This window comes from Fukomys damarensis, unplaced genomic scaffold (genome assembly GCF_012274545.1).
Source record: "Fukomys damarensis isolate Sample0158 unplaced genomic scaffold, DMR_v1.0_HiC HiC_scaffold_16, whole genome shotgun sequence".
NCBI lineage: Eukaryota > Metazoa > Chordata > Mammalia > Rodentia > Bathyergidae > Fukomys > Fukomys damarensis.
The window spans coordinates 125933248-125956113 of NW_022900928.1; the positions used below are offsets into that span (position 1 = coordinate 125933248).

The window sequence follows — 22866 nt, forward strand, 5'->3', positions numbered from 1 at the left end:
AGATGAACAGTTGTGAGCAGGGATTCCTCCGTGTTTATTTAAAAAAAAAAACAAAACGATATAAATGAAAAAAAAAAAAAGAGCAAGCAGTAAGTAGCCAGATGATAATCATATCTCAAATGAGATTCTTTGGCATCTCACAGATCATAGGTGTAATATAATTAGCTGGGAATTAGCACAATCTTTTAAAGATAAGGTAGATCCCGTAAAGACATGATCATTTAAGAAGTGCATGGGTCTGCACTTGTAGCCCCAGTTTGCCCTCCATGCACTGCTGTGGGCAGGGGCCGCGCGGTGGGTCCCTACCGAGGTCTTGGTTGTGCGCTTTCTCCTGCCCTTCCAGGTAGAGCAGGCTGTACCCACTCCAGAGATGGGGCATCCCCGTGGGGCAGGTGGGTCCCTCATCCGTTTGGCTGTGGACCACCAGGAGGAAGCCGCTGAGGTAGCCGAGCCCACGCCCTTTGGGGCCGGGGTCACCAGTTGGACCAGGAGGGCCTGGAGGAATAAAGAAACACAGTTTAGGGAGTTCAGCTCAACAGCCACCTCTCCCCACCTCTGTCCTAGGTGTACTGGGCACAGGACTGTGGCAGTTCTGAACTGCGGGTTCGACCAACAGCAGACGGAGAATACTCTTAAGACCTGCATTTGTAATGATCATGGAGACTTCCCCTACCCCTAGTCCCTAAACAATACAGCATAACAAATACTCACAGAGCACATGTATTAGGTGCTTCAAGTACCCTAGAGGTTATTTAATGTATATGGGAAGATTGTGTAGGTCTTGTGCAAACACTGCCCTTTTCCAGAAGGGACTTGAGCATCCTAGGAGTTTGGGGGGCAACATTAGTGGGAAAAGCCTTGCCCTCTCCAAGTCTGCATTTCACTCAAGGAAGAGAAGTGGCAACAAACATAGCAGAAAAGGAAATATGACACGGTAAAAGTACTGACAGGGAAAGAGCTGGACGAAGACAACGGCACAGCCCAAGTGTGGGGTCCCGGCCTTCCCAGACCGCAGGGAGCAGGTGATCCTCAAAGCCGCTCCTTCCTACAGCTGCCAGCCTCTTTCAAGGCCCAGCACATGGTCAGTTCCATTCTGAGGAGGGCTAGGGATGGGGACCCACGCGCAGAACTTTACATCTCTTTGATAAGGGACAGAAGGAGGAGGAAGACCCAGCTCTGCATTCTTGTTGGCAGATGAGAAGCGAGCAACTGTACAAAACCCAAGCAAGGCCCGGCCCATGTCCCTGAACTGCTAGGGGTCACCCCACTGCTGAAAGGCACCAACATTTCTTCCTCGAGAGCAAAAGAAGACGCTGGAGTTTGAAATGGTGTTTTGTTTCTGTGAGACTCGCAGCTCTGTCCGTGGTTTTGTTTGACCTGGAAAGTTTTACAGTTTGAAATTTTAGACTTGAGAAAGAGTGTAGAACACAGTGGGTGGGTGTGTGTGTGTGTGTGTGTGTGTGTGTGTGTGATACTGGGGACAGAAGCCAGAGCTACATCCTCATCTCTGTCCGTGGTTTTGTTTGACCTGGAAAGCTTTACAGTTTGAAATTTTAGACTTGAGAAAGAGTGTAGAACACAGTGGGGTGTGTGTGTGTGTGTGTGATACTGGGGACAGAAGCCAGAGCTACATCCTCATCTCTAGCCCATTTTCTTTTGAGACAGGGTCCTGCTAAGTCACTAAGTTGCCCAGGCTGGGACTGAACTTTCGATCCTCTTGCCTCAGCCTCCCAGAACGTTGGGAACACAGGAGTGTGTGGGCTTTGCCTTTTAGACATGTGAGCTCCTTTTGGCTGCAGACCCCACTCGGCCCGCTTCACTCACTGCTACTCATTATCAGCCTGGAGTTGGACTTTACACCCTGCTAGATTCCTCTGAAGATGCTGCTGTGTCTTAGGGTCTTCAGGTCCTGCTGCCTAATGCAGTCCCTGGTCCCCTTCCCCGTCCCTTCCTTCATGTTTTTGGTGTGCTGGTGGTGGAATCCAGGGCCTTGCATGTGCTAGGCAAGTACTCTGTCCCCAGCCCCTGCAGGACACGTCAAATTTCTATTCTGAAAAGTCATACTCTCCCTTTGCCTGCTCTCTAACTTTTCCCGAAAGAGCCCAGTGTTCTATGGGTGTGCATTGTCAGCTTTATGAGATGAAGTAAATTCAGAGAACTAGAAGCTGTGTGCTTCAGCCAGCAGCTGAGGGTGAGAACTGTTCCCAGGACCTTCAGCACAGCTGCTCAAAGGTGGCCACGTAGGCCTTGAAAAAGAAAGGCCTTGAAAAGTGGTGCCTGGCACACTGTGTGGGGCAATGCGGGAGAACACAGAGAGCGCGGGGCCCAGATGGGTTTCATGATGGGTTGGCGTCCATGAGAACAGGAGATGCAGCCCACTCTCTTCTTGTTTTTGTCTCCCTGATGCCCACTGAGCTGTTATCTAAGGCAGTTGCTTTGAGTAGTAGTTTGCAAAGCTACTTCATGGGCAGAGGTCTTTAGGGCCCACCCAGTCTGCAGTGTCAGAAAACAAGAGGAGAAACAGAAACTACCTGGTGCTCCAGGGCAGCCGGCCTCTCCACCGTCACCTTTGTGTCCCGGAGGCCCAGGAGGCCCAGGGACACCATCCTCGCCTCTCCTGCCATCTGGCCCAGGCTTTCCTTTGCACCCTGCACGAAAGTTCACAACAGTGGTGGTGAAAACTGCATGATTCCTGCTAGCAGTGACCATGTGCACACAGCCACACATACCTGCCCGGGGCTTCCTTCCTCTTCACTGCGCTTTCTCATTTAGTCTTCCTGACTGCATGAAGTTGGGGTTATACCATTTGCACTTGGCTGCTGGGGTAACTGAGGTTATAGAGGTCAGGTAGATTTTTTTTTTTTTTGGTACCAGGATCCAACTTGGGGCCTTGCACTTGCCAGGCAGGTGTCGTGCTGCTGAGCTACATCCCTGGCCCTTGCCCTGACTAAGTCAACAAGCCAGCTTTGAAGTCATAAACTGAGGAGGTGTTGAGACAGGTTTATCTATTTTTTTTATGTTATTGTACTTTTGCCCTTTACAGTATCCATTAATTAATATTTAATTAAATATTATCTTTCAGAATTTTTTTTTTAAAAAAGGAATGGAAATTAATAGGATGAAGTTGGGGTCAAGTTTGGAGCCAGATAAGAGCAGTCTATGTTCAACATTGAGTGTTCACAACGTGCTAGCTACCAGATGATCTCTTTACGTGGATTATCCAAGTCCACCTTTCAGGCAGCCTTAGGACTTTGGGCTCACAGCTCACAGGAAAGGAGGAAGGGAGGCAGGCTTGGAAGAGTCATGAGCAAGCAGTGCGTAGAGCAAACCTAGTCCACCGGGCTTCTGTGTGGATCGGCTGCAGCCCATCAAATAAATGAATCAACAAGAGACACTGAGCCAAACCCTAGACTTAAACCCCAGCCCCATCAGGATGCAGGAGGCTTGAGGAGATTTGATCTGGTTTGGGAAAATGGGCAGAAATCAGGGGCCCCCCATGCAGCTTCCCATGCAGCTGTGCTGGGCAGTGGGGCCTTCATAGGTGTCCACGCTCGGTGTAGAGCTGCCGGCCTACAGTGCCCCTGGGTGCTAACCTTCCCCTGCCAGCCCACACAAGCATCATCCTGAAGATAAAAGCATTGCTGTTCCCAGAGGCAGAAGCCCAAAGAAGTTCTGAGTGCAAGGCCCCCAGCATCTGCCCCCAAGGACTGGGCAGAGGCCTGAAGTCTGCATTTCCAAAAAATCCAAACTGAGGCTAATGTTGCTGGTGCCAGGGCCCACGCTTTGAGAGTCACCTTCTAGGTAATAAGTTAAAATTTGAAACTCTTTTGGTAACATACTTTCTATACAGTGGACGCTTGACTTACGAACTCAATTTGTCCCTGAGGGCTGGTTGTGACTCACCTTGGTCAACTAAAGGCTCATTATCCTCTCCACAGCTTTCGAAAGTCTTTCTCCTGCACACAGGCAGATCTCAGTGTCCTTAGAGAGACACTGGCCCAGGATTTCTCAGTTAACCCCACACAGGAAAGGGTGCTGTCATGGTTCTTCCAGAACTCTTTTAAAGGTTAAATCTGTACCTGAGGCACCTGGAAGCAAAAGTGGCTGGCATTTGGGTTGTAACTCAAGACTTTGGTCATAAGTTAAAGCTAAAATGCCAGTCATAACCCAAATTGGTCATGTGTCAGGCTGGTCATAACTGGAAAGTCCACTGTATTTTGAAAATCATATTTCTGCTTATATTTTCCTTTGGGGGGCTGCTTTTAAATATTTTTTTCTTTTTCTCATTTTTACCTATTTTTAAAGTAGAAATTCTACTTGGAGAACTTATCTTAAGGGCACAACAGTAATAATGGCAAGCAGATTTACTATTTATTCTGTCAGGCAGGTTTCTTTATGATAGTGAACTCATAGTTTTCTATCTTCTTTTACAGATAAGGAAACTGAGTCACAGAAAGCTTATGTGGTCACACAGATGTCGAGTTTCAGAATCTCCCTTTGTAACCATAACGCATTTTCATAATCAGGGGTACTTAGGTAAGTAGGAAATTTATTCTCCGGAAAGATATTCATTACCGATCGCTTGTCACAGTCCATTTAAAGTAGAAACACCTTCAATCAGAGTCGTCCTTTCAGTCATTCTGGTGCCAGCAACAACATTACCCGGGAGCTTGTCAGAGACAAGGAATCTCAGAGCCCTCTCCACATTGAGGCAGGGTGGGGATCCCGAAATCTGTTTTCTAACAAGCTTTCCAGGGGACCCAGATGCTCCAGAAAGCTTGAGGACACGGCCTTCAATGTCACTTGCAACTCTGCCTGCCTCCCTCCCTCTGGGTTAAGTCCAGCTGTTGCGGATTCCCACGAGACCCTGGGCTAATGCTCAACACATCTGTCTCGATTTGGCCAATCCCTTCCTTTCCTGAGAGCCTGTTGCTCCAAAGGGCAGGGCCTTGTTGGATTAATTTACTTCTTGCAGTGTGGCTAGCACCAAAGCACTCAGTAAATAACTCATGGACGTGGCTCTCTAAATTATGGCTCATCAAATAATGCAGTGTGCTGCAGCCAAGGCAGATAATAGTGTAGGAAAATATGTAATGACGGAGAAGCGTGGCATGCTTAGAAGAGCAGTTTGCAAAAGAGAATGCCTATGATCTTTTAAAAACATGCAAAAGTAAGAGGAAAGACACTTAGGCGATAGTGCCCTTTAAAAATATGTTTTCTTTACTTTTTATATGTATTTGTATAATAAAGATTGGTTTCCCCTTTACCAAGTAACTGTCCCCAGGCTAATGCCACCATGGCCCCTCCCCTGCCGTATGTCTCTCTACACAAACAGTTCTAACATGGGGCAGTTCTGCTGACCCAAGAATGTTGTCTGATCACAAATGTCGGCAGTGCTAGGTTGAGAAACCCTGCCCCACACTGCAGGTTCTGTTCCCCACTCATTTCACACCTCCCGTGACATACAGCGGTGCAGGGGTGCAATACAGAGTAAGAGAAATCCCACCTTCCAGCTGCTATGGTCTCTAGAGTGCTGGGTGGTGAATCACAGCCTGTGTCCCTACTGCCAGGTTTGTGCCCACGGTTCTGCTGGCCACACGTAGCCACCGAGTATTGTCTGCACTGCTTTCCTGCTGTGGCACCAGAGCTGAGCAGTCCCTGTGGAGACCATCTGGCTCCAAAGCCTACAATATTCACTACCTGGATCTTTACAGAAAACGTTTTTGGGTCCCTGATCCAGGAGGATGCACAAAATAAACAGGCATGAAGAGGGGGCCCAAAGACAGTCATGTTGTGGGAGAAGCTGCACAGTAGGGCTCACAGGGTCCCCAGGGAACCTGGGCCATGGAGTAATTCAGCCCATGCCCTAAGAGCCTGGGGAGAGGATGATGCCTCACCCGAAGGACTGAGCGAGTCTTGTTTTGTCTTTTGCATTAATAACCACATTGTGTAGAAGAGAGGTGGGTCCGGCATGTCCCCACTGCCCGCAAGCAAGGTCACTGGCACCAGTGAGGGCACAAAAGCCAGAGAAGGCCCCCATGTGGCCACCAGCAGCACAGGCCATTGCACCTGGTGGGCACAGCAAGCACATCCTCTTTCAGCAGAGAGAATCTTGTGTGGATGCAAGTTCCCTGTCCAAGTGTACAGAATTTATGCATGGATTTTTTTTCTCGGTTACTTTGGTTGTTTTCCAAATCTGCCATAATGGCTGAACCCAGGCATCATCGGGTCTCAGTTCTGATGTAGGGGGCAAAGCAGTGGGGCTCAACTCTGGCTGCTCACTGTGGTCACCTGCATGGCTTCTCAAAGCACCGACACTCAGGCCCCAGCTCCCTCCATGCCCAACTGGTCTGGCATGAGGCCCAGGACAGCATTCATAGAACACAGCTAGGGTTTCTCAAACTTGAACATGTGCACAAATATCATCAAGATCTTGTTAAAATTCAGATTGCGATTCAGTACTTCTGGGAGTAACACTGAGTTGCTACTGGTCCTCTAGTAGCAAGGATGTAGCTGCTAACTCGTTCATGGGTTACTAGACCAACCTGCCCACCTCTTCTTTTCTGGCCTCGCTATAGGGCAATTCTGGCTCCATAGCACCCAACTTGCCATACAGCTCTGCTCAAATACCAGCTCTGGCAGCTCAGAAGTCCTCCCTGTGGCTATAACTCCCGTGGAGAATTAGCCTAATATCTTTGGCTTGCAAATCCAGTCAAGCATAAATTCTAATCTAGCGTTATGTGAGTTCTGGTGGGTACTTCTGCCACGAAATTTTAAGACCCTAGAAGGAGAAAACACATCTTAATCATCTTTGTATTGCCTATAATGGTACCACTCGAAGAGTAGAGAATCTGGAAGTATTTACCGAAGTGACATTGCAGACTCCACTATGGGTTGTATCTTCTATTTGAGAGTTGTTTTTTAATTGGAGGGCCTCAACTCTTGACATTGCAAATATATGCATAACATGTTAGCTTGGTTTTATTTTTATCATCTGTCTGTCAGCCATCCATCCGTTTCCTGTGTTAGTAGGGATTTACCCAGGGCCGTCACCCTGAGCTACATCCTCACTGATTTGTCTGTCTATTTGTTATGAAGTGGTTAAGCTTCCCAAGTGGAGCTCAAACTTCTGATCCTCCTGCCTCAGCCTCCTACAGTGCTGGCACTGTAGGTATGCGACATCATGCTGGACTACATCTTGGTTTTAAAATGAGTTTGAGTGACCAGTTACACCAACTGACAGAGAACTTCATCCATGCCAGGAATGCCAAAGAAAGAATTTAAGTGATCACTGACCCAGTTCTTACAGCTCAGAGGAAGTTGCTACAACTCACACCCAATTAACTCTGCACCAACATAGGTGCAATACAGCAAATGCCAGTACACCGTGTGGTTTCGTGAGGAGGCCTGCGGACTGATTTGGTCCCAATCAAGAACACTGAGACTCCCGATAAGGGAACCTCTCTTGGTTACTTAGCTTCTTGGGCCCGAGGAACTATGAGAAAAATGGGTACAGCATTACAAAATTCATTTCTGCTTCCACTTCTTGGGCCCTAAACCCAAAGAACTCAAATTATAGCAAGGCAGTGGGAAAACTGGAAGAAGGACCAGCCTTGTGCCTCTTCCAGTAATTTGCGTACAGAGTTTCTGGATTCACAGACATTGCCAACCAGTCTAACGATACCAGCACCTCCCAGATGCCCAGGCCCAGATTTCCTAATCTTTTAAAAATTACCCACTGTGAGAGGATATGTGGAAAGAAAAAGTAAACCATTTAGAGAATGTTATTTAAAAGAAGAGTTTGGGGGGCCAGGGATTTAGCTCAGTAGGTTCCACCACCTGCCTCACAAGCACAAGGACCTGAGTTCGATCCCTGATACCAAAAAAAAGAAGAGTTTTGTTTAAACACTAATAAGGGTCCTGATACCATGACACTGACTGAACAATGTTCAGATTGATTAGGGGAATACTCCTCCTCAACCCTCTGCTAACCATTCTCATGGGCTCTGTTTCTGCTCCACTGAATACTAATTCAGAAGTTTTTAATTCAAAACCACATTAACAGCTATGAAAGACTACTATTGGGCATCTACTCTGCTGGACAAAAGGGTTTCATAAGTCCACACCCAGAAGCTGGCCAAATCTAAAAGATACATGAAGAAGTTCAACACAGCGATAGAAGGGATCTGTAGTTCTAGTCAGCATGTGATTAAAACATTTGGATCTCTGTTGTTTTGTTTTTTTTTTTAAAAAAAGCAGGGGGTAAAAGAGGAAGGAAATTTTCCTGTATTTCAGCAATGCATGATGCAAATAATGAACAGAATAAGGTTCATACCTGGTCCTGGGGGGCCTTGCTCTCCTGGGAGCCCCATGGCTCCTTCTGGTCCTCGTGGGCCTGGCACCCCAGGAAGCCCTGGGATTCGGGGACAGGCATCCACATCTGCAGGTGGCCCAGGTTCACCTGAAATTGGAATCAGCACTTGTGTGACAGATTCCTATGCTCCGCCTGCACCCTCCAGTTAAGGAAGCGCTTCTGACTATACACTGAAATGCTAAGAAGAGTGCTCAGCTATACAGTGTGAACCCCTGGGGGACAGGAACTTCTCGGCTCCTGCAGGGGTACAGCAACAGCTTAAAGAAAGCCTCTGTTGAATAAAGGAATGATTACATGCAGGGACGAAGTGTTAGAAATAGGAAATAGTGACATTTGGCCAGAGGTAACAATAATTGATGGCCTTCACAGGATTTCCAATCTTTGGGCCATTTTTTGCTGGGGTTCCAGTCCCATGAGCAGAGGGACTGATGAGTTCCTAAGTATCTCCATACAGTGTCCCCAATTCATTACTCTACATATCAGTCTAAGTTTCCCTAGTGTCAGTTACTCAACTAGAACTTCCGGAGTCTCTGATGCAATGACCATTAGCCTTGACTGAACTCTGGAAGATCCAGGGAAGGTGGAGAAGCAGAACGATGCATGAGTCTCACCTCCAGAAACAGCGCTTAACTGGGTGATGATAGGGTGTGGCATGGACGGTGCCTTTAACTGTGGCTGTACGATAAACTCAGGTGGGGTCTTTTCCAAAGTGCTGCTGCTGTGACCCCCAGCCCCAGACATGAGCTAGGAATTTCTGCAGCGTCCTCAGACTCCCTGCATGACTCCCGTGTCAGCCAGGACTGAGAAGCACATTATAAGGCTCAGTTCTGACTTCAACATTTCCCAATCTGGCCAGTTCCTTAGAAAACAAGAGTTCCTAAGTCAGGAGGTCTGTGATGGACCTGAACTTTGCATTTCTAACATTTGAGGTGGGCGATGTTGATCTGAGAATCTCCCATTTTGAACTACCTCACTAGGGTCTGACAGTTTAAAAATCTCAGTTACATTTCATCTTCGAGATATTTGTATTTTTTTCTAAAACATTACTCAGCCTGTGAGCAGCCCGCAAAGGCTAGGAAATAACACTAGCAATAAGGATAACAGTTAACACTTATTGAATGATTTCTCATGTACCAGGCCCTCTGCTGAGTGCTTTCCTTCAAGACCTTCTTAAAGACAACGTGTCTGTGTGCTGCCATTAGACCATTATGGGTAAGAAAACTACATAGTGGCAGACATCCAAACACAGAGCAGAGTCCAGATTAAAATCTAGAATGCTCCGGCTCCAAACCCATGCTCTTAACCACTGCATTATACATCTTCAGTGATTCTCCTTCTCCTTCCCTCCTCCACCTTCTCTCTGCTTTTTATCAGTGCTGGGAATTAAACCCAAGGCCTCACACATACTAGATAAGTTGCTTTCTCACTAAGCCACATCCCCAGCCCCCAAACCCCTAATACGTGTGCGATTAATTCTAAGAAATGAAACATGTTTTAAAACATACTATTTGATTAGTTATGGTTCTTTTAAAATTCACACAACTGTGCATAATAATTTTAACAACAGCAGTGATAAAGCAGCAAGGAAATTTAGAAAAATGTAGTCATAACCACAAAAAAGTTTAATCTACAGAATTCTTAATATGCTTGTGCAAAATGGACTTGAACATCATAAGCTGTTTGGAATTTAACTCTTAAAAAATGTGGTGTGAAACCACAAACAACTCAGGGACATATACAGTTTCATAATATGTCTACTTCAATGTCAAGCTTGGCTTTTCCACCAGGCCTGACTTCAGAGGGATGCATGGGAACAGATCCTGTCTTGCCTTAATAACTGGGACTTTTCCAGTGGTGGCAGAGTAGGGACAGGGGCCCATATGACTGGTATTTAAGATTTAGAATTTTGATATTATCTTCAAATGAATTTCACAATTATACAGGATTGAAATGAAAACATTGAATATACAACTTTAATTTTTAACTGTGAACATTTAAAATTGCAGGGTTAAAAAATGGATTTTGTTGCTTTACTTTTTAAAGAGCTGAAAAACAGAGGGTAAAATTTTCTTCTAGAGATCCTCAAAATAATATATGGCATTTGTGTTCAGGGAAATGTTGATTAGGGCTAATAACAGATGCCTGGAAAGAATAAATGCAAGTATTCATAATTTTTCTTTTTCCCTTTTGAAGAATCCTTTTTATTTTCTTTGAAAATACCAGATACAAAATAATATGGTGCTTTTGCAACAGAGTACTAAGTGAAACTTTTTCTTTCTAACACACGAAGAAATCTCCTTGAAAATGGACTTACAAGCACAACTAGAAAAGCTTGTCACAGCGCCTTCCTGGGTGGTAAGGGGCCATCCTTTAGTGGAGATGGTGTTGCTTATTTTAGGGGTGGTCTGTGTATTTTATTATGGAGTTCATTAAAGTGACTTATACCATGTAAGTGCTCTGGCATCTGACCGAGAAAGCACTCGCATGTGGTACCCGAACTAAAATGACGCTGAGCTCTGAGGCTTGACAACCTATAATGAGGGTAGCACTAGGACGTGCTAATGTGAGGCTATTGTCGGTAATGAGGAAGCAAAGTCATGGAAAGCTTACATAATTACAGCACCCCATCTATGCAAATGGTGCGGTTTAATTTGCAAATCCAGTAGAAAGTGCAAGAGTTGAGAAAGCAGAACAAGGGGAAACCATGAATTTCTAAGCAATGCTTACCTCTGGGACCTGGAGCCATCCAAAGCCAAAGCAAGAGCATGTGCCGAGTTTCACATGGTGGCAAGGAAGGGATTTTAAAGTTGTGAATTAGGAGAGAAAATGAAATCCATTGTTTGAGGACATAAATAATAATCTGGGACAGCATCGATGATGAGCAGAATGACAGCCTCTTATTTACATAAAAATGCTCCCATTGATGTGACTGACAGGGACCGGACCGCTAAGATTTAGCACTAATGGAGTTTTCATCTCTACAAGGACTTGAAGTGAAACTCTCTCGAGAAATATAAAATTCTAGTAGATTTCTCATGGCAAATTTGCCCAGAATTCATGTGCATATGAATTCTTCCCATTTAAAACCTTGCAAAAATTCTGTATTAATTTGCCAAAGTTTTATAGGTTGCGTCCAGAAAAATATAAAAATAATCTAAGTGCAAACACTCTGTCCTGTTGTACTATGATTGTTCATTATACAGGACACTTTTATTTGTTCTCTAGAATGCCTATTTAAGAGAATGCAAAATATTCTGACTTATTACTGTATTTCTATGATTGATTTAGGATTTTTCATTTTTATGTTTGATTTAGGATCTTGAAAGTTATTCTGCAAACCTCAAGTGCACATATCTGTTTACCCTTTCTTTACCCAATTCTTTAGCTGACTTCGCTCCATAATAAATAGTATTGTTGATAGAGTGAAATTATAGAGCCTTTTACCTTCATAGAAACTGATATACTTAACAGAAAATAGTTAAATAGCAAATGTAGGAAAACCCATTAAAATTCAGTGACATGAAGTGAATAGGCAATGCTCACAATACTAATCATGTCCAGTTTTGCCTCTTGTATAAAGGGACACACATATCCCTTAGAAATAGTATACGTAACATCAGCATTTAATTTTTAAACTTACTTGTTCTGAAAATAAATATTAGTTTACCAAACATGAGACTTCATGGTACAGTTTGAAACAAATATTCTCTTATATCAGAAAGGGTTTGATTCACAAGAATGTACTGATGATAGTTTCAGAATAATTATTTTCTGAAAGAAAACACTTACAGTAAATGTTTAAACGAGTGCCACGTGTGGCTGCTCGGAAGGCCATGCATTAGAAGCTTACCTGGGGGACCCCTGGGCCCACTCCTTCCTGGAGGTCCAGGTAAACCCTTCTCTCCAGGTGCTCCAGGAAAGCCAGGTGGCCCTGGAGGCCCTGGAAATCCCACTGGTCCTAAAAGATACAAATAAAAAAGCACCGGCATGAAGCAACATGAAGACAGGGCCAGTTTGTAGCGTTTCAGTCCATGAAAAGATGGGGCAGAGTCCGTGTTCCAGTTGAGCTCACCTCACTTCTGAGAGAAGGACCACCTCTGATGCAAGGAACACAGGAATCAGCCAAAGAGACAAAGAGGATGTGCCCATAGCCAGGATGAAACTTAACCAGAACAAAAAGGCCTGGAACCCTGGACTTTGTCTGGAGACGAGGTGTCAGAGTTGAGGGGGAAATAAGGAAAAGGTTTGAAACAGGGAAAGAAGGTGCTTCCCTGCTGCAGTCTCCAACACTCTCTTCCTCGCTTTCTTGGGTCCAGGACTGCCAGCAGCGTGGGTCTTTGTCTGCGTTGTTGCTTTCTTTCTTCCCTGTCCACCCATTAAGTCTGCTCATGCTCTAGAGTCCAGACCTTCCTGGGGGAGCCTTCCCCAGCATCCCAGCCTAAGGCCCGCGGCTCTCTCTGGCCGCCTCCTTCAGATCATCGAGCTCCCTTGATGGCGATGTTGCTCTTGGCCTGAATGTCTGTCTGCCTTGGGAAGACTCAGCCTTGAAACAGAGTAATGACCCCGTCCGCATTTGCTCCCCAGTGCATTCCTGTAGGCACCTGAGATGTACTGGCGAGATGGATGGAGTATTTCCCACTGTGTACATCACCCGGCTTACAGCACAGCTCCTGTCTGACCCTGACTTCCCCAGGAATGAAAATGAAGAAGCTTGATCAGTGGGTCCCCATGGTTTCTAACTCCTGTGGGTCCTTGGGTAAGACACCATTGTATTGTTCTGACCTGCTGTTCCCCCAGTCCAGGTGGAGATTCATTTTCTGCAGTGACAACCAGGGAAGGAGAGGTCTGCCAATCCCTTCCTCTGTCCTCTGCACGACTGTCTGTCTACTTCTGAGGTTCAATAACTGGAAGCTCACATATCTGCATATCTAAGCCACCTTGTCTAAAGCCGACGTTATTGCCCATACAGATGAAGAAGGCTGCCATGTAGTGCTGTAGAGATACTCACTGTTCAGCTCCACAGGTGCCATCGGGCACAGTAGGCATGGCAGCCTCTTGGCAATTTTTAACCTCTTTTCTGCCCTAATCTCTTATGATGGTTCACAAGTCAGAACCCAGGCAGGATACTACTTATTGGCATCCTTGAGCAAGCATTAACAGTCACTTCTTTGATATGCAGCTTCCTTATTTATGAAATAAGGAAGTTAAAGTGGATAATCAGCCTTGGCCCCTTTTCAACAAAAACATTCCATGAGCCAGATAATTCTCTGCAATTCTGATACACAAGCTGCTAACCGCATAAGGTTACTAAGCATTTGAAATATGGCCAGTCCGAAGTGGGTTGTAATACAGTGTAAAACATACTGGGCTTCACAGGCAAGAAGAGTGGCAAACTGGGAGAGGAACTAGGCGTTCGTGATCAGCTGCATTTCTCGATGATGATTTTATGCTGACTCTATGTTAAAATAATGCTTCAATATGTTAGATAATATATGAAAGTTACCTTCACCTGTTTACTTTTAAAATGTGACTATTACAGTTTTGAATTATGCGCGTGACTTATACAAGGGGTGATCACAAAATACAGTGAATATTTAATTTTTTAAAAAATGTACTACAGTAAATGACACATTGCTGTTAACCCCCCTCAAAATTCTCTCCCGCATGTCGAGCACACTTATCCCACCTTCTCGCCACTTTCTGAAGCTGCTCTAGAAGTTCTCTCTCGTATTTTTAGTTGGGCTGTCATAGCTGCCTCAATGTTCTGAACTGGTTCAAGCAGTTTGCAGCAATTTCTATCAAATAAAAGCATTACAAGGTGTCCTGTTCCACCTTCTTCACAAGACCTGGCACCGTGTAACGTCTGCCTCTTCCCCAAAGTCAAAATGACTATAAAGGTAAACATTTGGAATCAATTCAGGTAGGCAGGCAGTTATCACAGAGCAGCTAAAGACACTCAGGAAAGAGGGCTTCCAGAACTGCTTCAGAAAGTGGAAAAAATGATGGGATGTGTGTTTGAAGCAAAGAGGATTAATAGTAATGTATATTTTACTGTAATAAATTTTTAAAGTGGAGACATTCACCTTACTTTTAGAATACACCTTGTATTTCTGTTGCCAGCTCTGGCCCAGAGATTATCAAAAGTATTATTAGGAGCTGAAGAGAAACTTGTGTTTCTTACTTTTACTTTTCCAGTTGATACCCAAACTTGGAGACCCTCTGGCAATGTAGTGACTGTTTCCATGAGAAATAGGAATGATGACATGGAAGGACATTACCCCAGATCCTTGGGTGCGAAATAAAGAAAGTCTTCACGTACGGATTAAGGAATAACCTGCATTCATACCTTTTTGGCCATCTTTTCCATCACATCCTGGGACACCCTGGCATCCGGGAGGTCCTGGAGGGCCAGGGGGACCTGGTGGCCCCGGCAGCCCACAGTCACCTGGCTCCCCTTTCAGAAGGTCAACACTCCCACGGGGTCCCGGAGGCCCAAGAGCTCCTAACCAAGGGAGGAGGCAAAAATATTCTTTTACTCAGCAACAAATGTATATGCTGGCTGCCTGAGAGCTTAAGAAAAGTAATTTAGTGACCTGCAAACAGGCGATGTAGAGATTTGGAAGAATAAGAAACTTGGTAGTGAAACAGAGAGGATGTCCCATGAAGCCCAGGCTGAGAAATGATACAGACAATGGATTAGTACTGTTCAGCACACAAACCTAAGCAAAGCCTTCTTCCTTCAGAGCCATGCTTTCTGAAAGTGTCATTTTATGGCTTTGTGTTCATTACCATCTCACTGCTTTAACAGGATGATGAATGGGTGGGTGAAGGGATGAACATCGGTCAGTAGGAAAGGAATTTTCACTCAACAAATTTATAGTCATATTTGGAAACATGAGGAATGAGTCAACCCTGATTCTATTCTCACTGAGCTTTATAGTTCTTAGAATATTTTTTATTGCTTTTCTATTGCTCAGTGTACAACCACGCCCAAAAGATTCCAAGGTGGTGGGTGTGTGTGTCAGCCAGTTTGAATGTACTGTCTGAACCGAGGGTGTCATGGCAATGAGCCACACTCTTCTCTTGATTCCCAACCAACTCTACTCTACTCCAACTTCCTTAGATTATAAGAGATTCCAACATCTTGCCTCTTAGTGAAACAGTGAGAGGAAAAACGGGCACTCTCAGCAGCCCACAAGGCGACTGCTTCTGGGTGTATAAGAGTCCTCCATCCTGTTGCTCTGGGTAAGAAGACAGATGCTAGAAACCAACAAGGAGGCGTGGTGCCCGCCTATCAGGCACTTCTGAAGTGTCATGGTAGCATCAAGGGGCTGGTGGGAAATGCTGTTTTGTATCAGATTTTGTAGTCTCAGCCTGGGTGGTCTGAGAATTGATGTGCAAGAGGGAGGGGCCACATTTCTGGGCCTGGATATGGTCCTGAGAACCCTTCCACCCAGCTGGCTCTAACTCATCTCTGCCAAACCAACGAGGCTGGTTGGGGCTTTCTGCTCTGCCTTTCTCTGGTCTTAGAACCTTACTGAACTGGCAGCACCTAAGGGAGCATTGTCACCCTTTGCCATAATGTTTTCATACCTCTTGGGCCATCAGGGCCAGGAGGTCCCTGATCTCCAGGTGGACCGGGGTCAGGAACGTCACCCTTAGGAGCTTTTCCTGGGGTACCTGCAGGACCTGGGAGTCCTGGTCTCCCTGCAAAAGTATATGTTCACACATTAGCCACACTACATTTGGAAGGTTTTTGAATTGAGAGGAACAAAGCATGTTGCTTCTTACCTGGGGGGCCTGGGAAGCCTTTCTCTCCAAAAAGGCCCGGGGGAGAAATTCCTGGACTCCCAGGGTCCCCTATCTCTCCTTTTAGACCAGGTATCCCCACTGGACCTGGTGGGCCCATTTCATGCAAACCTTAATGGGAAAAATAGCATCAGTGTTATACCTTCTTTCACTTTTGCCCTCTTATCATGCTTGAAAAGTGGCTGGTTCCACAGAGGCCAACCTCTGCCAGAATAGTGGTCCAGGTGGCTGCATACAATTCCTGGGTTCCCATTTCGCTCTTACAACCCATCACACCAGTCAACTATGGGTTTGTTTTCTCTTCTGATAATTTCTCAGATTTAAAAATATAATCACTTCATTCGTAACACCAAACTTATGAACTTTACAACGGAGGAAGCAAGGACAAACGAGATAGAATAATAAATAGTTCTGAACAAACTGCTTTGTAATTTGAGTGGGCAGTGGCATAGAATGAGAACTACCATAGTGTGGTTTCCCATCGGGAAAGCAAAACATCCCTAGTTTCTTGGAAGGGGTAAACATTTAATCAGACAGTTTGGAAGATCCACTAAATAAATCCTACATGAACTGAGTTACTTTTTGATCTTCCAAACTATACAAAGGTTTCATCCTTCTCCACCACAGATTCCCATCTTGCTGCATGATTTCCACCTTTTCCCCACAGTTACTCAAATGAACATGTTGAGTTCTAGCTACTCTGTCTGGTTTTATTACTTTTTTATGAGAAAATCACATAACAAATGTATATTATATTACTAGAACAAGCTAAACTACAGTTGTTGAATATTAACCTCTCTGTGATAACAAAAAAACAGCACATATTTCAGATAATTTGTCTTAGCATTGGTAGTAGCGGGATGCTAAAGGTACTATTTAGAGATCCATGTGGTTGTACAAGCCTTTGCTACACTTAAAACAGTTTTTGAAACCCAGACTATTTATGTTTCATAACATTTTGAAATGTGGGCCCATTTAAGCAATTATTCAGAGTATTTTTGGTAGACAGTCCCAAGTAATAACAACAAAAGGTATTGTAAACCAATGGTTCCTTCTTAGGGTTTTCTTAAACACCCTTCACCTAAGTCATCAGCTGCATTAGAAATAGTTCTAGTACTGTGACTCCAGCCTAAGCTAGCTTTCTGGTTTCATTCTCACATCTCATGAAGTGAAGGATCCCAGTGGAAGACCCTGTTTCATATTATGGTCCACTGACCAAAGCTTGGTCTCTTGGGAATGGATTTCATCTTACCTGAGGCACCTTTGGTTCCTTTCTCTCCCTTCAAACCATGCAAGCCATGCAGGCCAGGTAACCCAGCAAGACCTGAAACACACCACAGGTCTGTGTCCCAAAGGCAAGACCAGCCACTGGTACCCACTCTGGCCATAGTCATAGGCACCCCCCAGTGGAGGGTACAGCACAGCGGGAGGCTGGGCCGGTGGCACATCTCACCATCTGGGGCTCTTTCTCAGGGCGAGAATCAGGCAAATGATTGTTTAATACACTCATCTTATGAAGATTTTCTACCAAGCAGCTCAATTGTTTAAAGTACTCCTGTTGGGTTATAACCATATTATGACCAAATACAGTCTAGAACTACTGAATCTTGGTGTAGGAAGTGACCTTTATTTTGAAGACAAGAGATCATTCTAGACAAGGGAAGAGGTTAGAGGCAAATTCCTGCCTTCTACCTTCCAGCCTTGGATCTTCCCTTGCTACTTGGGTCTGCAGGTCCTTGTTCCCTCTGGATTTATTCATGTTAATGGAGTATGAGATGAGGACAGCTGACCCTGGCATGCTGCCTGCTGTGTGCTCCCACATGGATTTTAAGCACTGGGCCGCTCTGGAACAACAGACTTGTAGGTCAAGTTGAGCTGCTGGTATTTCCCTGCGGTAGTTCTTTCAGAATCATTCTTATGTCTTTTTAAGGCAAGCAAATGTATTTCGTGATAACTATTGAAGACTCCAGGCTCTGTAATTAGCCATTATCCTACTGATGCCTGTGCCTTCTCTGCGAGCCTTGTGTCAGCTTTGCTGAAGGTGTCACTGAGCCCTTCTGGTGGGAAATTTCCCTAAAGGTTTTCCAGCAGTAGACTTGAGTTGTGTTTAACTTTTCCTGAAGGAGCATGCTTTCAAATGAGAGTTGCCTAACTGTGCAGCATAGAGATGGAGGAGGGAGGGAGAGAAGGGAAGGGAAGGGAGCAAGGGAAAGAAGATGGGCAAAGGGGATGACAAATATTACACAGCATCTCCTGAGGGCTGAGCCCAGCTGCAAGTGCTACTGCATACCTTGTCCCATTGAGTGACTCATGGAAAGGAACATGGTCTCCCCCCAAGCCATGACTGATAAACTTCCTATTTCTATGGTACATCTTCTATCCAGGAGCTGTTCTTTCTCACTCAAGCCTCGGAGCTCCTCCCCACACATACAGCCTTTTACTAGTTTAATGTCAAATCTCTTACATTAAGGACAGTGATATCTTCAGCTTGTGTGACCATGAGGAAGCACCCTTCACCTCCGCCTGGGATACCTACCTCGGTCCCCTTGTCAGCTCTGCCTGGGCCACACCGTGTGACACATCTTTGGTCAGCTGTCTCCCCAGGGCCACGATAAATCACAGTGCAAGAGCAGGTCCCTTTTCAGTCTTTCTAACGCCACACTTGGCACGTTTGCTGAGACAGGTAGTAGGTGTTCAATGAATGTTTGTTGAATGAGCAAGTGAATGAGAAAATGTGGGATGAGGAAGGTGAGGGACTGAGCAGGTAGAGAAGAATCTGTGTTAAAAGGTGGACTACAATTTCTACGTATATGCCATGCCTTTGATAGATTTATAAACATATGATTCAGAGAATTTAGAAGAATCCATTTGGATATAAATAATTTCAGTGCTAATTATTATCTGCTCATGAAAAATAAGTATTGGGGAATGGCACAGTTGGTTCTATTCTATATATTATCAGCAGCTGAAATAGTTGCTATTCCCTTTTTGAGATTCCCAACCTTAGACTGATTCAAATGAACCCTATTCTCTTGCACTGGGAAAAAAAAAGGGACTGCATCCTTATTTTCCCTAAATCTCTTATTTCCTAACCACTTGTAACAGTGCTGGCTCAGTTTGTTTTCCAATCCTCTTTCCTATTTGATTAGCCAACATTTCAAGTTTGTACCAAAAGAACACAAAGGCCCTCTTCATCTGCCAAACCTGGATATTTATTGCCATCTATTTGAAATGATGATAAATTTTTGAGGCCACTTCACTATTTCCATTTGTTTTGATCTCTAGCTTCAGCCACCAAGATTGATGGCTTGGGTGCCTTGGCTAAGGGTACAGTGTCCCAGCCTCTGCCAACTCTCCATTGTCACACTGATACATTCAGATCTTGGGATGTCACAGCCCAGCCCCTTGCCATTGTTGAACTGGCCAACCCTTATCTGACCCAATGTCATCTTTCTAAGTTGAATGCAGCTACATCTGGGTAGGTTTTAAAGGGTAATTTTTCCTTTTGACTGAAAGCTTTTTATCACTCCCATCTCTAAATCAGAAAATTGTTCATGCGTGAAATATATACACTACAGATGAGAGGCAATTAGGCTAACAAAGCAGGTTCCTGGCTAATGAGGGATTTTTATTCACCTCTCTAATGTTCTCCTGTTTAATAACCATCACATAACAACCAGGCTGCAGGCACAGCCCGGTGCTGTTCCTCTAGCCACTGGGTCGCGTCTCCATTCCAGCGTAACTGTGCCTCCCCCTGTGCTAGCCAGCCCATTCTGTGTGACTAAATTCACACTCAGCTCTTATTTTTCTTCTAGAGCCTGAAAATTCCATACCCCACGAACCTTATTCAGGTTTACACTTCTAATAGGGTGTTCAATGCATCCCTGTTTGCTTGGGACTTTCCTAGTTTGAGCAGTGGACGTTCTGCAGGCGAAGTTATCTCTTCTGGTCTGAGTAAGATGGGACAGAGAGCCACCTAATTTTAAAGCTGAAGGGAAAGTGAAACCTCCATACATAACTAAGGAAAAGCTTGAAGACTCATCAAAAACTGGTTTTGAAATAAGATTCAGTTGTTTTTGTTTTGTAATCCAGCCAATACATAAGTGCCTATCAATGGCATAAAATATGGTTTTCTAATGCAAAAAGCTTCAACCCCCAAAGGCATCTTGTGACAGGCACTGATGAGACAATAGGAAGCAAGAAAGAAATAACCCTGCCAGTAAAGAGCAAAAACTGCCAGGAGCAGGGAGAATGCAGTGGGGATGTGGCATCTTGTGAAAAGGAAGAAATCACTAAGATTTTCCTAGCTCTAAGGTGCATGGCTTATCTCTGCCGAAAGGAGACATTTCAAAGAGCATTTCTAAAGGGAAATGTTTTCCTTGCCACTAGGAAAAATACTCAGTCCACATTCTTTATGGTGTTGTCCTGCTATAGATACTTTTCTTTAGGGTTCTGTACTTCCAGCCTTACATTCAGGCCCAACTAGGAACTGGCTGTTTCCTTTTACAGGGCATATGTACATAAAAATTTAAATCTAGGAATGGAGCCACTTTTAGCATATGTTATGGTTAACGTTTAAATCTAACTGAACACAAGCAGGACTTGAAATCCATACGGCCTGTTTGGCTTTACAGCCAGCAGCTGGTTTGTTCAAACAAGATCACCAGTCTCTTTGACTTATTTAGAACATATTTCAAATGTTTTCTTTGTCAGTTCAAAGTGTTTCTGCTGGAGTGTGGCTGGTTTTGTTTTTTTTTTACATCAGCATGATATGCTGCAGCGATGTATTTATACTGTGGATGCTTTAATTCTGAGGAATGCATCTCACTGTTTCATTTTGTTAAGCGCGATCTGTCTCTGTTTGCAGTGTAACAGTGTCACTACTGGAGACTGCTGTACAGGGCACAAAGGTGGGAACTGTGTTCTCTTCCTCACAAACTCATGTTTCACTGTGCAGAATTGTGATGTGGTTACAGATTACTTGATGAGTAATTTTGTTATGGATCAAAGTCTTTAGCTATTAGGTTATTTTTTTTAAATAATGCAACTGTGGAGTTATGAGATAAATGTAAAGTAATTTAAGGGAAAGAAGAATTAACCATGGTAGAAAATCCTTGGCTGTTTTACTAAACTGGGAGGGGAGAAAGAGGTGGTAATGCAATAGGAGCAGATAATAATGGAAAATGTTTTTTTCTGGTTGTTTCCCAACTTTTTCCAGATTTTCTTTCTCCCTCTCCCCTTCTCCCCTCCTCTCCACCCTCCCTTGGATTTAGGGACTGCCAGAGACAAGAAATGGCTGAAATCACTAAGGAAACTTTTAAAAACAACAGAACACCCTTTTCTGTTTGAAACCATATATTCATCTCAAATCTCTGGACTTCCCATTCTTAAAAATGTCAGTGAACATAGAAAACAGTACCAAGCTATCTCGTCTTGTGTACTGATTCCCTCTGCAGAGCACTAGACCAAAGAATGTACACCGCACCACCACACGCTGAAAACCTGGAATTATTTGAAAGCTATCTCATGACTGAAGAAGGGGAATGGGTAGAAAAATGGAATTTGGGGTTTTGAACCAATAAAATGATTAATCTCAGAAATGGTTTCCAACGCTTCTGAGTTTTGTTTTACCAACACTTAGTATCTACATAAACCTATGAATAGAAGGCAGATAGAAGAGAAGGGAGAAAGACATGACGAGGGCTTGGTTACAGGGAAGGAAGCTTGCACTTTTGACCGTGTATTCATCTGTCTGTCCGTTTGTTTACTCGTACAGCCAACTAAGATATTTACTGGGTGTCTACTGAGTTCTAGGGCGCTCCTTTTGCCTTTTAAAAATCATACTCTATTTTGTAAGAAAGTTCTCTAGGCAAACAAAACTGATACAACATAGGTGCTATGCTAGGGGCACAAACTACCCACTGGGAAAGTACTTTTTCTAAAATGGGAGAATTATTGCCGGGCGTGGTGGTGCACGCCTGTAATCCCAGCACTCAAGAGGCTGAGGCAGGAGGATGGCTGTGAGTTCGAGACCAGCCTGGGCTACATAGTGAGTTCCAGGTCAGTCTCAACTATAGTGAGACTTACAGCCAACTAAGATATTTACTGGGTGTCTACTGAGTTCTAGGGCGCTCCTTTTGCCTTTTAAAAATCATACTCTATTTTGTAAGAAAGTTCTCTAGGCAAACAAAACTGATACAACATAGGTGCTATGCTAGGGGCACAAACTACCCACTGGGAAAGTACTTTTTCTAAAATGGGAGAATTATTGCCGGGCGTGGTGGTGCACGCCTGTAATCCCAGCACTCAAGAGGCTGAGGCAGGAGGATGGCTGTGAGTTCGAGACCAGCCTGGGCTACATAGTGAGTTCCAGGTCAGTCTCAACTACATAGTGAGACCCTGTCTCAAAAAAAAAAAGGAAAAATATCATGGATGAGGGGGAGAGCATGATAATTTCTTAATAATAAGTATATTATTATACTACATTATATTATATCATATGATATTATCTTATCTTATATCCAGACGCATAACCAAAGGCCCAAAATTCAACCAGGAAAAAATGTTTATCTAAAAATGATAATGAATACTAATTACTCAGCTTCTCTAACACTTTATTCTTTTCTCTTCTTACCACTTATCCTGATTGTTGAATATATATTTATTACACGTCTGTTTTGATC

The 22866-nt window shown here is 44.3% G+C and overlaps 2 protein-coding genes across 13 annotated transcripts in view; one reads left to right on the plus strand and one right to left on the minus strand.

The window, feature by feature from the left end:
• Rhbdd1 (rhomboid domain containing 1) overlaps positions 1 to 22866 on the plus strand; it is a 169504-nt gene that overhangs the window by 142814 nt on the left and 3824 nt on the right. For all 12 annotated transcript variants that reach the window (XR_004517543.1, XR_004517544.1, XR_004517548.1 and 9 more), the window contains one exon: positions 4434 to 4536. Coding sequence is in view for 1 of the 12 variants with exons in the window: in XM_010611763.3 (XP_010610065.1) it covers positions 4434 to 4522 (89 nt within the window). In the remaining 11 variants the exon portion in view is untranslated. The remainder of the gene's footprint in view (positions 1 to 4433; positions 4537 to 22866) is intronic.
• Positions 1 to 22866, minus strand: part of Col4a4 (collagen type IV alpha 4 chain) — a 99052-nt gene that overhangs the window by 3343 nt on the left and 72843 nt on the right. Inside the window, exons 37-45 of the mRNA XM_010611767.2 lie at positions 17436 to 17507; positions 16166 to 16294; positions 15968 to 16081; positions 14721 to 14876; positions 12225 to 12332; positions 11102 to 11110; positions 8336 to 8461; positions 2532 to 2648; positions 307 to 495 (exon numbers count right to left, since the gene is read on the minus strand). Coding sequence (XP_010610069.1) covers positions 307 to 495; positions 2532 to 2648; positions 8336 to 8461; positions 11102 to 11110; positions 12225 to 12332; positions 14721 to 14876; positions 15968 to 16081; positions 16166 to 16294; positions 17436 to 17507 — 1020 coding nt within the window. The remainder of the gene's footprint in view (positions 1 to 306; positions 496 to 2531; positions 2649 to 8335; positions 8462 to 11101; positions 11111 to 12224; positions 12333 to 14720; positions 14877 to 15967; positions 16082 to 16165; positions 16295 to 17435; positions 17508 to 22866) is intronic.